A 17,974-nucleotide genomic window follows, 5' to 3' on the forward strand; every position below is an offset into this window, starting at 1 on the left:
CTTCTGTCATTCATGGTTCGAATTGGGGCTGGCCGGAGAACATACAGATGATACTGTTGCTGAGCGATGCACGTTGCTGGTCTAACTGACACCTGCAGCGATCATTAGCCCATCTAGCTTTCGGAGAAATATGAGAAGGGTTCGATTAGTTTTCACAATTGATTAACATACTCCAACTTTCCTGGGCGAGTTTTCTGGGCTTCAGCACAAGGGCCACTTGAAGCTGACTGTGATGTCTTAACCACGGAAAAGTCCTAAGCGACAAAACTTGCCTGAAACCTATGGCTCGGAAACTCAGGGATATGGAACAAAACAAAGCAAAAACGAGTCCGGCTCAGAAGCGAAAACGAAACCGATTTGTCCTATGCTGATATCTTTGGGCTGGACACGAGACTTTTTTCCTCCTATAGGCCACGGAGCAGAGATTCCAAGTGGGCGCCGTGGTGTCTCAGACTCTTCCACCCAAGAAAACTTCCTCTTACTGGTGAAGTAACCCGACTGGCTGAGGGCAGTCTTGGAACAACTTGTCCAAAGTTATGTCCCACTCAAATTTGACTGGAGGAGCAATAGGTTATCGACCTCTCTGAGACAAGAAAAAGGCGATGCCCAAGAAAAAGAAAACGGGATAACAAGATCAGATCGGGCTCTTGTATATCGTCACCAAGCTCAGCTGTCTCTTTTAGTAAGGTCGCTATCTTCAGCCCCCCTGGAATGGCTGACAACCTTCATCAAGCCGTCGTCTATCCCCTGTCCTGATGCGAAAACATTCCTTGCTCTCTTTAGAGTATATTGCCTCCCGTTCTTGGGCTAGACAATGACGACCGATGGCCTATAGTTCATCTAGTGCCGGAAAATAAGCATGGGTGCCGCCAATCGTGAAGGGAAGAACTAAGTTTACAACGGTCACCCTGCAATACTTTACTAGGTGATCAATTGATGAGTCTCAATCTCGACCCAGCGGGTGGCCTATCGGCCCAATCGAGAAATCATTTGTGGCGTAAGAGGCGAAATGTGAGGCAAAAAGACCATCGGGAACTCATGCAGAGAGGACAAAAGAAGGTTTCTCGTAGCACTCTGCCCGTCGGTTGGATGTGGCAGTTTCTACTGGCAATATGCAAAGGCATGTCGGGTACTCACATAAGGCTTTGTTCATATCAACTTCCCTATGCCACCTTCAGCGATGACCGCATTTCGCCAGCCATGGGGCTTGGAACCCGAAACATCTATTGGGCTCAAAGAAGTGATCGGAAAGAACAACGGTGGTGCCGTTGGGTCAATAAAAGTGACGTTTGCTCTACCCTTTCGAGCATGTTTCTAGACTTTCAGGTCCTGTATTTTTCTGTTTCCTCTTTCTTTGAGTGTGGTTCGACTATTGAACAGTGTGGGTATCAGTCATGGGTAATGTGCATATGCAGGTCACTTCAGCTCCATCCAGAAGAGATGGATGTATGGCTAGACATGGCGAAGAAGGGATTCTAGCGCAGAAGTACGACCCTCAGGTACGTTTAGGTTACTCCCGCATCTACAAATTTCTTAATTTCTTTGAGCCATTGCCTCTGGGTTTCATGACCTACCACCATGCAAACCAATCGGTTTGTCCATGTCCTCGAAATGGAACAATAGCAGCTCTCTACTATACCATACCACTCCTTCCCCCAGATTGATTTTTCCCCAAACCCACTACACCCTCCCATGAACCGCCAAAATACTAGAAAACTACATTTTCCCAGACAGAAATTAGGAAACGGGTACACAAGAGAAAACCTCCATTCAACGAAAAGAAAAGGAAAAGAAAAAGCAGTAAAGAAAAAACCATGACAGAGCCAGAGACATAGAGAGGCCCAGAACTTCTTCTCTCCCCACATGATCGTATTCCCCTACTCCAGGACACCCTTGTACTTGTCCCAGGCACACATCATCCACTGATCATTATTTGTACGTGTAGTTTATGCAGTGCAGCCTCATCATCCCCGCGCGTCATCCCCGAACCCTCTCACACGCACCATGCAATATCGCCTTCGAATCCCCATCCCCCAAAAAAAGAAATATGGCAAAAGTACCCTTTTCTCCAGGAGGTAGCCAACTAAAAGACCAAGAAGAGAAGAGATATTAAACGCAGATCGGGGGGTTCCAAGCGTTTGGTCCGGGAAGTCTAGATACAAACCGGAAAGAACGGCCCGGGGAAAAGCCTACTTACAGCATCAGAAACATCGATGCAAGCTCGATCTCCCACGATCGTAGTAAAAAAAAACTGGAAAAGGGAAAAAAATATTGGCAGAAGGAGATCTTAATATTCTCTTATGTTATGCAATGACAAATTACGACTCTCTTTCATTCTTTCTCGTCTGAGTATTAACAAGCAGATTAATTCAGGGGAAAAAATAAAAATGAACGGAGGGGGAGTGCCAAAACTAACCCTAATTGAACTACTACGGCATTGCACTACACACCTTCATATCCTCATATCCCAACAACGGTGTTACATTGTGGAAAACATCCCGACCAGATTTAATCTCCCCAGAGGGTTTCCTTTGTGAGTATGACTGGGGTCAAGGGACGTTGGTGTGCTACCAGGAAAAGGAACAAACTACTACCATGTGTGGCGCTAATCTTCCATCCCGAGTCATGGTGGCATCTATAGGACACACACTGTACTACAGTACGTCGGCCCTTCCTCACATCTGTTGCAGGTGACGCGACATTTGATGGAAATCTGTCCTGGGTCCGTGCCCATATCGGTTCCCATGGGTGCTGGGACTCTTGAGCTTGTTGGGGACCAAATCATATAACCATGTCAAAAGATCCTACTCTGAAGGGAAAGGGAAAGCGGAAGAGGGTAACATATGGACACACTATTCTCACAAAAATAGAGGTTGCAAAGTATACCACCGCAGTCGTTGATTCAGCTTCTTTGCTTCTCTATGGGACGAAGGATGCCCTACTGCAGGATCTCATGTGATACACGTGCAGTCGGGCGTTTCGTTTCCGTGTAGATCTCCATGGCTGATTATTCGACACATTCTATGAATAGAGCCATGATAGGAAGGAATCCGTGAGAAGCCCGGACTAGGGGGTATCGGATTGACTACGCTTTCCTGCATCTGCCAGATTCACATTGGTCTCATGGTGGCTCTTATAGAGGTCTAGGAGTCGGTCAACACCGGACACTGTGATAATCAGAACAGAAGAAAAAACAGAAGCTAGTCCAAGATGAATGGCCCACCTGTCAAAAGAACAAATGTGAATGCGTATAGTATCGTTGGGGATGTCATGAATTCGTACGCAAGCGCAAATTTCCCGACGAAAGACACTAAACTCGCCAAGAGAACCCCAAGGATGATACGGGTCGTTATTCCAATACTAGTGTAGAAGTTGTGGCGACGAGCCAATACTGCAAAGGCGGCAAAAAGAAACATCACCAGGGATGCAACGACGAAAAAATAGATGTAGACAAACCCGAGTAGCTGCATGTACATCCTCAGCAACTGCGAGCTAGTTAACTGCCCTATGTTTGTCTCCTCCGAAGGTATAATTCCCATGCTGGAGAACAGAGCAGCAGTAACATTACCCACAAGGTCATTGAGGTGATCATTCGTGACGAAGAAAGCAATCACCTTCTCTCCCGGGCACAGGGGGTGATTGGGCAAATCCTCCAAGATTGCGTCAATGGCCATCTTTTCTTTTATTGCGCCGCGGCTGTAATTAATCTCCATGTCCTCAATGGTATTCCGAAGAAGACCAATGGCTATTTCGGGTCTGGGCCGTGGTTCCTCGCAAGCAAACATGATAGTTTCCTCGAGGTACGTGAGCTTCAAGGTAATGTCTAGGGTCAAAGCAAGGATCTGTGATCCTTCAAGAAGGAGTACTAGGGCCACATGAAAGGGAAAATGGAGCTGGGCCCATAGCTGCTGGGAATATTTGCCAAGTATGCCCCTTGGTGAGAGATCGTAATACGCTTGCCACAGAAAGTACTACTCCTGAGGCGTTAGCAACCCCGAAAGGGACGATCGATCGAATATTTGAGACCCCATACCACATTAGTAGTGACACCTAGAATGTGAACAAACGACCATTTAGTCCAGCCCCCTGGCCGCACGGTCCTATTCACAATCCTAGTGACTGATATGACCCCTTCGCCAATGATGATTAGCGTAAGGAGACCCATTCTTATGTTCAAGTGGGTATCTTGGAGTCCGATTCCGGGTGTCACACAGGATACTCCCATTATAACCCACATCTCTAGCCCGAACAAAGCAAACCAAACGGTCCATATATAGGAACGGATCCCGTCCTGCACCCCGAAGATATAAAACATCTATGCAACAGGTCAGTCTATGCATGTGGCTTCAATAGTAGTCATTATTTGTCTGTGCTGTAGCATACCCCCAGATAGATTAGGCTTGAGACAAACAGCGTCGCGGCGATGATGGAGACCCCTTTGGCAGCAGGCTTCATTCGTTTACGAATGAAGACCACGTTGTTGACTGTATATTGCAGAGCCAGTAAGATTCGGCTTCCGCCTAGAAAGAGGCTCAATGATTGAAAGGCCCAAACATTTTCATCATTAACACGGGTGGTAAACCGCGTGCCTGCAGAAGCAAAACCAACCATAGCTGCTAGTTGTATAGCCTTGCAGATTCTTTCGAAAACCGAGTCCCTGGCGAATCTGATATCAAATAGAGTAACCTGAAGCCAGGTGAACCAAATCACCCCAAGAAAGCCTATGTATGCCCCTAAGGCTTCTACATTGTGGATTTCGTGCGTAGCAGTAAAGGTAGAGAGATTCGCCACGAAAAACAAGTCAAAGAACAGTTCAATTGGAGTAGCATCGAAATGCCTGTGAAGGCGTGTTCCATGGTTCCCATCAATAGGGGTTTCGATGAACGGTATGGATTCTCGCCGGCTGCAGTTTGTCATGAGCCAGGCATACATATCAGGAGGCTCCTAGTTTGACTTACTGTGTGGTCCCATCAGTATGCAAACTTCTACGTAGCGGTTGAAAATAGAAGAAAGGCATTCGCGTCATCGTGAAGTGGATTTAGATGAAAAAAGATAAGAACTTGTCGATTGGTAAGTGAAGTCTAAAGTGCTGGGTATCATATATAGGTCTTAAGCCAGGTTGGTGTCATTTCAGGCAATTTTTTGATACGCCGGAAAGAACGACGGGTGATGTCGAACCTTTCTTAATAAGCTGGTAAGCACTCCAGTAAGGCAGGTACGTATATGCTGAGCGGATGGATCACGACTCGTCCTCGGAATTTCCTGTTGATACTGCCATGGAATTGCCAATACTCTCCAATCCTCGTTCGGCAGCTGTATCCTCGTCAGAGCCAGGAGTGCGCCCAGCTTCTTGTTTGAGTTTCTCGTAGTTATCCCCAGCTTCTTTGATTAAAGCCTGAATCTCTACTTCTCGCACAGCTATGTCGGCCTTTTCCTTTCTTAGTTCTTCCATTCGATCAATCATTTGGGTTTTCGACTTTTCCATGACGGCCAGGGTTGTGCGTAATCGGTCAAGACAGGTTGATAGGCGTGGAAGTGAGGTCATTTTGGGAGGAGTCTTTGGTCGATCTGTATAGTCTTTGCCGCTGTGGCCCATGGCAGCCCTTGTTTGGGCGGCTTCGTAAGCAGCCTTTTCTTCTAAGTCCGAGTCGTCCTCGTCCGAATCCCCTTCGGCATCTTCGATGAGCTCTCGCATTTCTTCACGCTGCTTTTTGGCCCTCTCGCGCTCGGCTTTTCTCCCCAGAGATATGCGTCCATCCTCCACAAACTCGTCGAAGCCCTCTGCGAAATCCTCATCATCACGGATCAGCCGAGTGTCCCTTAGGTCCTCTTTTTCATTTTTCGAGTCCCATTCTTCATCCTCCATAGTATCATCCAATGAGATAAAGTCCTTCTCTGTTGAGATTCCATACTGCTGTTCTTTGGCCAAGCGTGCTCTTCTTTCTTTTTTCTCTCTAATCTCCGCTTCGCTGGGAATGGCGGCCGGCGCTGTGACTTTCATAACCTCGCCGAACTTGGCTGCAACATCAATAGTCTTCTCGTTATCGTCGTCGGTGGCATTCTTTGGTGTTGAAGGCGTTGAATTTCGAAGCTCCTTCAAATATTCATTGCTGTAACTTGGCCGATCTTGTTCTGGGCCAACCCTGATTGGAAGCTGGCCACCTGATCCCGATGGCGTGAGCGACCTCTGCAAAGCACTATTTTCCAGTGCTCGCCTCCCAAGTCCTTGCCTTTTCGGTATTACCACTTCACTTTCCTGTTCGCCATCTTCGGCCATTGAAGTTTCTCCGGGTCCAAACGACAGGCGCGATTTAGATTTTTGCTTCGTTTTAGAGGAAACAGGGCGTTTGACCACCGGTCCGATATCTACTACTTGTCAGTTACTCAATCTAGTGAAATGTTTTCGGTTCATGTTGCGCAGGAACTACTCGCCTTGTCCGCCCTCATCCTCTTCGTCGTCCCCGCCAATCTTGCGGGGCTTTCTGCGGTTCGCAAACTTGGAACTCATAATCAGGGTATTTTATTAGCTACCCTTTGACCTTCCGCGGAGATATATTGCTTATCGCAAGGAAGTGTGCGTGGTTTCAATGGTTGCGTCAAACCGAGCTCCGCGCATCTTTGGAAGCTGCCGGGAAGAACATTTCTCCGGCACAGCTTTAATCCCACTGGTGTGTCTCAAAGTTCCGCCGCGCGACTGACCTCGACATTACGGCGGGATATTCACCAAAACTAAATAGCCAAGATGCCTCAAGCTCAGCCCGAGTTGAAGAAGGTATGCCTTGCGACTCACTTTCTCTTGTTGTTTTGGACAGAAAAGAAGCTGACGGAGTTGTTTGACTAGTACATGGAAAAGCGGGTATTTTGCCAACTGAACGGCAACCGCAAAGTCATTGGTATCCTGAGAGGTTACGATGTACGTTGAGGCCATCCGAATATTCCTATTGCTGCGGACCCTTACTATCCAACCACGAATGCGAAAGCGTTGACATCGGATGCTAGTGAAGTTATATGAAGTGGGATCTGACCGTTGTATGATACAGGTATTCATGAACATCGTGCTCGACGAAGCTTTCGAAGAGAAGCAGGGCGGAGAGAAGGTCGCAATTGGCATGGTGGTACGTTGGGATCCTCAATACGGCGGGCGTTTATAGCTAATCTTCTAATGCAGGTCATTCGCGGTAACTCGGTCGTCATGCTCGAGGTTAGTATATCTGCTGCATACTCATCGTCCTGAATATGGCTAACGCGAGTAATCACTACGCAGGCTCTGGAACGTATAAGCGACAAATAAAGGAAACGCTGGATATCACCTTCATCGTGGGATTAATTTAATGCAGTACGGAGTTTACGGGTCGGTTGCTCTCTTTGGAATGATCGAAGGGCACTTCGATTTCATCTCAAGCATGTTTACGATCAAATTGCAGTTTCAATATTTGAGGGATCAAATTCAGGGGTTCCCTTGGTATATCTTATCGAGAGACATAATCTTTGACGACACAGCCTGATGATTGCTATGCAAGACATCATTCATAACATGGCTCGAGAATACCGCATCAAATGGGCATGAAACCGGCAAACCAGACGCGCATTTGAGAAAGAAAACCGGAACAGGGGAATAGATGGAGAAATCTTAGAAAATAAAATCGAGAAACGATATTCATTCCACCCTCGCGCCATAAGCCTCCTTTACCAGCCTCCCTCCAAAAATAGAGGAATAAGGAAAAAACAATAGTATAAGGTACATGAATGAAGAATGATAAAAAAGAAACACATTAGTTTATTTTGGCTTCTGGCCAAATTTTAATCTTAATTTGAACCCTCCACCCCCAGGAGTAGATGGGGTGGTCGGAGTGGCGGGTGTCCTGGATGGCGCTTGAGGTACGGGGGAGGATCGATTCGGAATGTGCAGCTTGGTGATCGGCTGTGGACGTGGAGTTGGGTTTGCTGACGGGGTACTTGGGCCAAGCTTTGACTGCTTGAATGTGATGCGAGGGGCAGGGGGTGCCATACCCGGTTCTTCTCGTTTGCGTTTCGCGGGATTCGGGTCTTTGGATGGAAGTGAGGTACGGAATTTGCTCGAGCGAGTGAAATGCAGCCGTCCCTAGAAGATACATTAGCGCTGTCGTAAGACGGTCCGGACACGATGCAGTAAAGCTCACCTTCCCGAGATGCTTCACTTGCCAATATCGCGGATACTTCAATGCAACCTTCACACTAGTGGCCGGGTCATACAAGATGCGGCAGAGATCAGTAAACTCGGAAAGTTCCAGGATCCCAATGCACGGAGAGTTGCACGCAGCCCACAATGACTCTTTGAGGAGTTGGTCACCTTTAAGTTCACCTTTAAGTGCCTCTATGGCTCCGGGGACTGTCTGCCTTCGCGCGAGGTCTGCCTGGCGGACCTCGGTGGAAGATTCTTGTTCAATGATTAAGCCATCACCGGAAGCCGGGGTCTTATCACTTGTGCCGCGACCAAAGGCTACAGGAGCAAGCGCCTTGCCAAACAAGTAATGAAGACGCCGTCGGAGCCACGAAGAAGAGTCGCTCGACATGGTAAAAATGAACCACCTCAAGAGTTCAGGGCTCTGGAAGATATCGGTCTCCACGAGACATTCAAACGCCTCCAAGCGAAGCAGGTCATAAGTGCCGGCCCGAGTATAAGGCAGGAACTGCATTATATCCAACTCCGTTATTTTGGCTTGCATGAGCTGCATCTGACAGCGTAGCGTGGTACGTGAATAGAGGTTCTGGTACGAGCTGGACCATTCATCCATTCTTCGATATCTATCAATTTCGGCGATGGCGTCTTTCTCCAATTTTTCTTCGGCCTGAGATTCAAGGACCCCCTCCATGTCGAAATCGTCCAGATCGTGAGAGCGAGACTCAACTCTGCCTAGCATGGCGTGACAAAGGGACTGCATAAGTGTCGCGACATAATAATTATCCGAATACTATACATCACATGAGCTCAGGACTAGGGCTAAGATGATGTGCTTTTACCCACCTCGTTGTTGGAATTATCATTGAACCGTAGCTTGTCATAAAGAAAACGCTTTACGCGCATCGGTGTTTTCCCATTGTTGTCTCTTACTTTTGAGATAGCTTCAGGGATGACCAATTGAAGCACATAAGCAGCCCTATCGGAAAAATCATTTGAGCGGGTCATAGGTGATCCTGGAAGACAGAATAATTCCTGGAAAGCTCGTTCCAGGTGGAATAACCCCAGCCAGTTGATTTCTTCCTTGGCATGCTTAATCAAGGCCTTTGCTGCGGCCACACGGATTCCGTAAAAGTACCTTCGGTCCATTAGGGTTCGGACAAAAATCGTGGATATTAACGGGTGTTCTCTTTGGGCTGCCATATATTGTAGAGACTGGGATGTTGTCAGCGTAAAGCTCTCAAGGGAGACGACCATTCAACTAACCTCCAATTGGGCTATCACATCTCGATCTTGTTGGAGCTGCGAAAGGTACATATAACCTGGCATCACCAAGGAAAGCTTACAAATCCACTCGAAATCTGCATCCATGCGAATCCATTCGTAAGACTCCTGGCCCATTCGCTCCTCGTCTTCCTTACTCCAATCAGCCAGCTTCCACTCTTGAATTTCTTCCTCACTCTGAAGTACATCACCCAAGCAATAAAGCAAAACATCTTCCTGAACTTCTGCATTAGGATCACCACCCGAAGCAGCAGCGGCCCGTTCTTTCTGCCTCTTGTTCCGCTTCAAACGCTTGTATTTTGTGTTATAAGGGATATCGAATTTGGTGACGCCTTCTTTAATCTCGACAATATGTTCATAAGGTGTGCCATCAGCTTCGTGAATTCTAATCGTCATGGAGCCAGTAAAAACCGGCTGAACAACCCCGGCATAGATGCCCCGAATCTCCTCCTTAACATCACGCATGAAGGTATTCTTGTCCAGGTCACGTGTGCTGGGCTGCTCTGATTGCACTTGCTTTATCATCATTTCCACTACGAGCTTCTTTTTATTGAACCTCTGTGTAGCCTGGAAGCGGGGACACCCAGCACCCAAGACCCATTGTTGAAAGAATGAGTCCAGTTTCGCGTGACCCAGTCGTTCACAGGTCTTTTGGAAAAGCATGGTGGATACCGCCCCGTTCGGGATATCGCCCATTCGAGCATTGAGAAAAAGCCGAGAAATGATGCGGGACATTGTGGCCTTTCCACTAGCTTTCGTAAGCCTTCGGTCGAGGATGAAAAGCACAAGAGGGGCCTTGAGTGCTATGAAATCAATCTCAGACGAGTCAAGCTGGAGTATATTTCCCATGTCAAATATTGAGGGACGCTCATAGTCCAACTCGCATACTCTATCAGACATCTGTTTTAGTCGAAAGCGATATTCATTATTCCCACAAAGTTTTCTCATGAACGTATCTGTGATAAACCACGCGACGCCTACTGTGACCCAAGTGTCAGTTGGCGCCTTTGGAACGATGTTAACACCAATCCACTGAGACGCAAGGCCGTAGACGAGAGCACGCGTCGCGTCGTACATTGGATCGATAATATCTTCAGGGAATAGGAGATGACTGCTGCAAATTGACAAGCACGCTGTCGACAAAGTATCCTCGGGCGCGTCATCTACGAAGCACATTTTGTAACTTGAAAATGGATACGACCCATATGATAAGGAAAAGAAGTCGATCGCCTTCGCCATTGGAAAACAAGTGTTTCTGAGTTCATCGCCTCGCCCAGGAAGGCAAAAAGCATGCAAAGGGATGGCATTCTGGCCAAGCTGCTCATCTTGGTCGCTTTCCCGGAAATGTGCAAGGTTGACATATTCAAACGGGCCAACAGCAAATCCAACTTGCTGGGCGGAGAGCGGTGAGGTACATGCGAAGGATACTGTCTTCTTGCTGGTATCTTTCGGATCGATAATCTCATCCGTCATATCTCCAGAACAAACCACCAGCAGGTCCAAGGCTTCATCATCCGGAGATATGTATCGGCCAAGATTTGACGTCGGTTTAGGGCGTCCAGAAGCGTTGGAGCTAACTGGATCGCGGATTTTGCGGTCAAACACATCCCCCAGCGAACAGGGGCATTTGATAGAAAGTTCCCAGGTGCAACGTGACGAAGGGTCATCAACGCAAGGGAAAAGAGGGCAACCGGCCCCATATCCAAGCGAGTTTGTTGTAAAGGCATGCGGGTAACGTCTGTCCCCATTCTCGACTCCCACGAACTGTAACCCATCCTTTATATTGTCGATAGTAAATTCGATGTTGACCGTCAGTGCCGTAAATCGAGGAAGCGTAGTATCTGGCGCTTTGGAGCTCAAAGGGCCTTCAGAATCATCGGCAGCGCCAGTTGCACGGAGCGCCATTTGATCTTGGGCCTCAACTGAGAAAGGGTCCAGTTCTTCTATCCTAACACTTTTTGGGACCGACAAAAGCAGGTCGGGCTCCGGCGGGCACTTAAGCAAGCCATCTATTTTCGAGGAGAGTCGTTGATGATAATGAGGTCCGTACAGTTGCAGTGACTCGTAGGGATCCGCATATTTCATTGACGGTATCTTCCCGGAGACATTCAAGCGCCTAATCTCGCCCTGTCGGAAATTTAATCGAATAACTCGGAGCTCCTTGTAATGTGGATGGATCGTAATTTCAGTCTTCCCCTTGAGGCTCTTATTTGCAAAGTCCAGCTCCAGCTCAACCTTCTGGTGCGCAACCGTAAAACCCAGTCCCTGCCAGGCAGGGCCGGCAGGAGCATCGACAACGCCAGGCATTGCGCAGAGTACTCAGTCGTGCACTGCGCCGCGAGCGCTTCCCTGGTCCTCTACCGTCATGTCCAAGCTCAAGGAGCAACTCTATAACCTCTGGATAGCGCTTTCAGTCGACACCGAGATAAAGAAGAATATGAATCGTTGATGTGAAGAGGGTCGTGTGCGGTAGTTGAAGCTTTGGCAGCGGGGAACAACAGCCTGAAGTGATTGATAAATGCGAGGTATTCAAAAGACAGCTGAAGGAAAAAGAAGTTTATTCAGAAGTCATGGCACCTAGAAATAGAAAGAAACCTTTCTATTACCAAACAACAATGAACATGAAACGCAAGAAGAAAAAGCCACAGAGCTCTTTATCAACCTCCAACTTTCACTCTGTTTCTGATGTCGCGTTGTTGCGTCGAAAGCTGCGGAGCTCACAGACCAGCCCGCCCAGCACGTGATAAATTGTGATCCGCGGATGGAACGTCCGCCGATCCTCTTGGGTCCCTTTTCGTTCCACTCTTTTTCCAGGGGATTTTAAGGATCGTTTTCCCTTCACTTGTCTTCTGCGAATTGTACTTGTACGTGTTTGTCATAGAGCACCGCAGTTTTTGGTTCGACCTCTCAACCATCCATTGTCGTTGTATTTCCTACTTCATAGCGCTATGAACTAAACCCAATCGTACGATACAATTTGTTGAAGTACTGATATACCATTCCATTGGCGGAATTTAAAGCAAAATGAACGCAATTTTCGAGAGGATCCAAGGTTGGTTCCTTGGGTTATATTGGGCATGGAGTTTTTTGGCTGATTATTTATGTTTTACTTAGCGATCCAAGACTCGCTCTCCGACGACGCTCTGGCGCCGCTCAAAAGCTACAAGTACCAGAGTGTGGATAAGTCCTTTATCTCTAGATATGTCTTGAAGCACTACGTACGAAATTCTATACCTTACACAATACTCGCTGTGCGACTCCCGTCTAACAATGGCCTTTGCACTTTAGTGGAATGCGTTCGTCGAACTCTTACCGATGTGGATAGCTCCGAACATGGTAACCCTATTGGGGTTCATGTTCATTGTCGGAAATGTGATGCTCATAGAGATGTTGATGCCTGATCTTGTGGGACCTGTAAGCAAACCACCGACCTACACACCAACTCCTCGCCCAGCACTAAGCATTGTCAATTATAGGGTCCCTCTTGGCTATATTACAGTTTTGCTTTCGGCATGTGGATGTAAGCATTAAGATTCGATATTATTGGACTGGTCTTATCTCACATACCGAAGGTACTCCACGCTGGATAATGTTGACGGCAAACAAGCTCGGAGAACGGGAACGTCTAGTGGGTTGGGGGAGCTGTTTGAGTGAGTGAACATTTTCGGGAGGACATGGGTAGTTGCTAACATGTAACAGTCATGGAATCGACTCCTTGAATTGTACGCTTGCTAGTCTGCTAGAGACTGCCGCGTTGGGCTTTGGCTCCACTAATCTAGGCGCCTGGACAGCTCTTGTTCCTTGCCTCGCAATGTATTTTTCCACCTGGGAGACCTATCATACACATACTCTCTACCTCGGCTACTTCAATGGCCCTACTGAGGGTCTTTTGATCGCAATTGGTTTGATGGTGGCATCGGGCTGGTATGGGCCTGAGATATGGTCTCGGCCGATAGTCGAGTTCTTAAATATCCCCCAGATCTTTGGAAACAACTCAGTGAAGGATCTTTGGATTCCCCTCCTTCTCTCATCGTTCTTCTTGGGACATTTGCCTGGTTGTGTCTACAATGTCATTTCTTCGAGGAGAAAACAGAATCTCCCCATATCCCCGATCTTCAAGGAGTGGGTGCCAATGATCGTCTTCACTGGATGCAACATGGCTTGGCTCTTCTCTCCTTATTCGAGAATATTGGCTGATAACCGCTTGGTGTTGTACTGTTGGACAATCTCGTTCGTCTTTGGACGGATGACTACAAAGATCATTCTTGCGCATCTGCTGAGACAGCCATTCCCCCATTGGACCGTCTTGCAAACACCTCTGGTTGGCGGTGCTGTTTTGGTGAACTTGCCCTGGATTGGTCTTCCCGGGATGAGCGCATGGGTGGAGCTCCTGTACCTGCGGATGTATCTCCTCTTTGCCTTTGTCATCTATATGTACTGGGCATTCTTGGTCATCAACCGGATCACGACCTTCTTGGGTATCAATTGTTTGACGATTCGGCGCGACAAATCGACAGCCCGAGAGCAGGCTTACCGTGACCTTGGTGAGAGAAATTTCGAGGATGCCAATACTGGTGGTGACACTAACGCGGGGCGCTATAAAAGTCATTGAATAGTTTCTTCAACATGGCCTGGTTACGTCAGCCGTGGCTGACCAGACACCTGTTTCTCTCCAGTTCGTTCGGATCAGCACGCTCTCAAACATTTTATTCCGACGGTCAATCGTGACAGGAGTTTCCCGACTCGGCCAATGGAGCACATGGATTGAGGTCTCGCAACATCAAGAGCCAATGTCTAGGCTACTGTTGCCTGACTTGGTCTATCTTGCCTTCTCAACTATATATACTTTCTGTAATTACATTTCTAATGGCCTCTATGGATACGCCACTGGGCGCAACTTATGAACTTACGACTTCTGTGGATGGCTCACGCAAGAGTGATTATGAAGACAGATTATGGATGCAAAGCTTCTGATAGTATATAGTTAGATAGTGTAATATTAATGTCCATAGACTCGTGCCTTATATACAATTCTTCCCAGAATCCGCTAATGCCCTCATTTGAGCTCACTTCCCCCGCTCAGTTGTTGGCCCATTGCTCGTGAATGATGAACACTGCTGGCAGTGTATATAAACCGGTCGTCACTCAGGTCGTCACTCAGGTCGCAACTCGCCAAGTATTGGAGGTGGGTAAGCCGCTTCGATATAACTCAACGTCACGTTTGGCTCAAGATCGACCCTGGCAATGTATGGCCTTAAATGGAAGGCTCACTCAACAAGCGGGTCCCGTAACTCAGTCGGTTAGAGTGCTGAGCTAATAACTCAGAAGTCGAGAGTTCGAGCCTCTCCGGGACCAGCCTTTCTTTTTTTATTTGTTTGTTTGTCCCCTTCCTCCCCACTTCCCCTCCTTTCTGTCCTTTCCTCCTTCCCTTTCCTTTTCTGCTTCTTTTTATTTTTTTTTCCCCTTTCTCTTCTCACTAATGGTAATAAAAAGTAAAAGCATCTAGATCAACCTATCCCAGAAAGTTAGAATATAAATTGATCAAGTTGTTGAAGGAGGTAATGTGGGCGACCTACCACTCCATATCCTACTTAGTAGTAGTCAATATCCACGTCGGCCTCAGGGCTGGGTATGCTACCTCACAATCCCTTGCATTGGAGGCTTGTTGCCTTCTGTGGCTGTTTCCAGAGGCCCGATAAGCGCCTACTAAGGAAATAAAGGCGATCCTCCGGTAGATACGGGTAGTATGATGTCTAACTACCATCAGCATTACTAGCTGATGACCATTGAGTGAGTGTTACATTGTTATCTGTGATCACCGCCCGGTCTTCCCCGGTGATCTGACCGGTAAACCCGGTGAACTGGAAAGTTCTCCGGCTTAGTAGAGAAATCACCGGCTCTCATTTGTCTAACTATACTTCAACTACTACTACTTGTAAGAGTGAAGGCACCCAACACGCTCCCTTATTCAAAATCAACCTCATCCCTGTGTTACGGACAAGACACCTTCGCATGGGGTGTCACTAACTGTGCCCCTTGTTTGTTCTCTATCGAACACATTGCTCTATCTTTGATTTATATCTTTTCACGCGTCTGGCCAACAGTACTTACATAGAGCGCTCACACCTACCTGCGAAGAGCATGTACAGATCTACAGATACTGCTGCTCCTGGCATGAAAGCCCCAGACAGCAGAGAGTCTGCGGTCATCCACGTTCAAGATGCAGATGAGCTGCGCTTGGCCCAAATGGGTATGCTTCCTTTCCCATTCACTGCAGCTATAGAGGGGTGCATGTTCACTGTTTACCAGGTCACAAACAGGAACTAAAGCGCCATTTCTCTGTCTGGAGTTTAATTGGACTGGCCGCTAACTGTACCATATCCTGGACTGGTAAGCTGGCTATCTGTAACTGTGGTCGGTCAATCGTTGCTGATAACATGGCTTGGTAGGGCTCGGACTTGGCTTGATCACTTCCATCAACGCTGGTGGGCCCGGTGCTCGTATAGTCTACTCCTGGTTAAAGTAATTCAGGATTATGCCACTAACCAAGCTAGTTATCTATGGATTCATCCTCGTTTTTATCCTTCAGTGTTTCTTGGGCACCTCGTTGGCTGAATTCGTCTCGGCTTACCCAGTCGAAGGTGGAATGTACCACTGGATCGCAGCTATTGCCCCAAAGCGCTATAACAGTCTCCTGAGCTTCCTGACGGGCTGTTCTACGGTTTTTGGCTGTGAGACGATAATACTACCGTTAATTCTAGTTGGACACTGTGCTAACTATATTGTAGGGATATTTACGGCGGCATCAACAAATCTGGTATATGCCTCAAACTTCATGGCTCTAATTGCGTTGTACCACGATGACATCAAGCTCCAACCATGGATGACCTTTGTTGCATATCAGGTCTTGAATGTGTTGACATCTGCTGTGGTTATGTTTGGAAACCGTTTCATCCCGGGAATCAATAAGTTTGCCTGTAAGCTGTGCTAGGGCAGCAATGACAAGGGGCTTGCTAATTGGAAGAGATAGTGGTATACCTCCAGCTAGCATGGTTTGTCATCACGGTCACAGTGGCCGCGACAGCGCCAACCCACAATGATAGCAAGTTTGTTTTTCGGACCTGGATGAACAATACGGGCTGGGACAGCAATGTTATCTGTTTCATCACAGGTCTAGTAAATCCGCTATTTGCCCTCGGTGGGTTAGATGGCATAACAGTACGCATTAGTCCCTAGTTCTTGATACCTTGCTAATGTGGTACCAGCATATCACAGAGGAGATGCCAAACGTAAGGAAGCATCTATACCACAACAGAAGCCATTATAGCTAATAGTTCGTTCAGCCGGGGCGTAATGCACCTTTGGCCCTAGGTATGCCTGGAGTATTCCCAGTCCTGCTCGTCACAGGGAGCTGACGACTCATCGCAACAGCATGCACCCTCATTATTGCCTTCATTACAGGGCTTTCTTACCTTCTGAGCCTTATGTTCTCGGTACAAGACTGGTCGAGCCTGGCAGACAGCCCAACGGGTCTCCCACTTGCAGCGATCTTTGGTCAAGCAACACAGAGTCGAGGAGGCGCTTTCGCACTGACATTCCTTCTATGGATTGCTATTGGGCCTTGCATGATTGGCTCACAGCTCAGTATGACACACTTTAAACTTGAACATGTAATTCTTTCCTAACTAGATGACTCCGCAGGCACTGGAAGAATGCTTTGGGCTTTTGCTCGAGATGATGGCCTCCCCTTTTCCAAGGTGTAAGTAGAGCAACAGCTGCATTTTGGTAGTTAAGACATTGATTAGCTCAGGTGGGCCCGAGTCAACCCTCGATTCGGGGTCCCATTGAACGCACAATTGTGTGTTGCAGTGATTGTAAGCCTTCTGGGCTGTATCTATCTGGGATCTAGCACTGCCTTCAACTCCATGCTTAGCTCCGCAACGTACGCTATTATTGCCCTCCTTCTCAATCTTATTCAGCCACTTCGAGATAACATTATGTGTTGATACATATCTTAGGACGATTAACAATATCGCATACCTCGTGCCCATCTTCACCAATGTCGTGCTGAATCGCAGCACGATGCATCACGGCCCTTTTTGCCTACCGCATATTGCAGGCATGACCGTCAACATTGTTACTGTCGTCTGGCTGGTCTTTGCCATCGTCTTCTTCAGTTTTCCGTTCTATATGCCCGTGACCGGTACGTCGGTTTTAATTCCCTTGCTTTCTCCTCCAGTCCCTTATATACAACACCGCATTGAATGTGAGCTACGTTTGATATACGGAAAACACTAACACATCTATAGCATCAAACATGAACTACACGTGCGTCTGTGTCGGCGGATTCATCATCGTTGAGCTCATTTGGTGGCTGATTGCGGGCAAGCGGTACTCGAAGACGGTGCAAAAGGCGAGGGAGGAAGAGAACAATGTGATGGTTAGGGTGGACAGCAAGAACTTGTGATGAAGACAATACTCCGTGCTTGTTCTTTTCGGGTTGATTTTCTTCTTCGGCCTTGGGAGTTCGCT

General features: G+C 47.6%; 7 protein-coding genes and 1 non-coding gene across 8 annotated transcripts; 5 read left to right on the top strand and 3 right to left on the bottom strand.

The window, feature by feature from the left end:
• Positions 1-2,595: 2,595 nt before the first annotated feature.
• Positions 2,596-2,959, top strand: F9C07_676 (uncharacterized protein; the record flags this gene model as incomplete). Its single annotated transcript, XM_071511512.1, has 2 exons — positions 2,596-2,659; positions 2,802-2,959. The coding sequence occupies 2 exons, from the start codon at positions 2,596-2,598 to the stop codon at positions 2,957-2,959; spliced, it is 222 nt and encodes a 73-aa protein (XP_071365619.1).
• A 107-nt stretch (positions 2,960-3,066) lies between these two features.
• Positions 3,067-5,026, bottom strand: F9C07_2227531 (uncharacterized protein; the record flags this gene model as incomplete). Its single annotated transcript, XM_041288666.1, has 5 exons — positions 3,067-3,167; positions 3,224-3,971; positions 4,034-4,315; positions 4,384-4,903; positions 4,959-5,026. The coding sequence occupies 5 exons, from the start codon at positions 5,024-5,026 to the stop codon at positions 3,067-3,069; spliced, it is 1,719 nt and encodes a 572-aa protein (XP_041141231.1).
• Positions 5,027-5,239: 213 nt separating this feature from the next.
• F9C07_2227532 (nineteen complex-related protein 2-domain-containing protein) lies at positions 5,240-6,277 on the bottom strand (the record flags this gene model as incomplete). Its single annotated transcript, XM_041284252.1, has 1 exon — positions 5,240-6,277. One exon carries the CDS (start codon positions 6,275-6,277, stop codon positions 5,240-5,242), a length of 1,038 nt encoding a protein of 345 aa, XP_041141230.1.
• A 457-nt stretch (positions 6,278-6,734) lies between these two features.
• F9C07_678 (putative small nuclear ribonucleoprotein SmG) lies at positions 6,735-7,666 on the top strand. The gene is made up of 5 exons (XM_041288679.2): positions 6,735-6,772; positions 6,842-6,913; positions 7,041-7,115; positions 7,169-7,201; positions 7,265-7,666. Exons 1-5 carry the CDS (start codon positions 6,743-6,745, stop codon positions 7,289-7,291), a joined length of 237 nt encoding a protein of 78 aa, XP_041141229.1. The 5' UTR covers positions 6,735-6,742; the 3' UTR covers positions 7,292-7,666.
• A 106-nt stretch (positions 7,667-7,772) lies between these two features.
• Positions 7,773-11,749, bottom strand: F9C07_679 (putative transcription initiation factor TFIID subunit TSM1/127kD; the record flags this gene model as incomplete). Its single annotated transcript, XM_071511519.1, has 3 exons — positions 7,773-8,951; positions 9,005-9,373; positions 9,425-11,749. The coding sequence occupies 3 exons, from the start codon at positions 11,747-11,749 to the stop codon at positions 7,773-7,775; spliced, it is 3,873 nt and encodes a 1,290-aa protein (XP_071365620.1).
• A 359-nt stretch (positions 11,750-12,108) lies between these two features.
• On the top strand, positions 12,109-14,300 carry F9C07_1045336 (sn-1,2-diacylglycerol ethanolamine and cholinephosphotransferase). Its single transcript, XM_041288678.2, has 6 exons — positions 12,109-12,494; positions 12,557-12,660; positions 12,731-12,856; positions 12,919-12,962; positions 13,015-13,092; positions 13,142-14,300. Exons 1-6 carry the CDS (start codon positions 12,467-12,469, stop codon positions 14,052-14,054), a joined length of 1,293 nt encoding a protein of 430 aa, XP_041141227.1. The 5' UTR covers positions 12,109-12,466; the 3' UTR covers positions 14,055-14,300.
• A 423-nt stretch (positions 14,301-14,723) lies between these two features.
• On the top strand, positions 14,724-14,797 carry F9C07_t38. Its single transcript has one exon. It is a non-coding gene; the product is annotated as a tRNA-Ile (tRNA).
• A 786-nt stretch (positions 14,798-15,583) lies between these two features.
• On the top strand, positions 15,584-17,909 carry F9C07_681 (putative choline transporter Hnm1; the record flags this gene model as incomplete). The annotated part of the gene is given in 11 exon segments (XM_071511520.1): positions 15,584-15,692; positions 15,752-15,860; positions 15,892-15,942; positions 15,974-16,155; positions 16,231-16,419; positions 16,473-16,640; positions 16,874-17,086; positions 17,144-17,201; positions 17,253-17,441; positions 17,461-17,645; positions 17,752-17,909. 11 exon segments carry the CDS (start codon positions 15,584-15,586, stop codon positions 17,907-17,909), a joined length of 1,611 nt encoding a protein of 536 aa, XP_071365621.1.
• Between the last annotated feature and the right edge of the window lie 65 nt (positions 17,910-17,974).

Source organism: Aspergillus flavus, chromosome 1 (genome assembly GCF_009017415.1).
Source record: "Aspergillus flavus chromosome 1, complete sequence".
Lineage (NCBI taxonomy): Eukaryota > Fungi > Ascomycota > Eurotiomycetes > Eurotiales > Aspergillaceae > Aspergillus > Aspergillus flavus.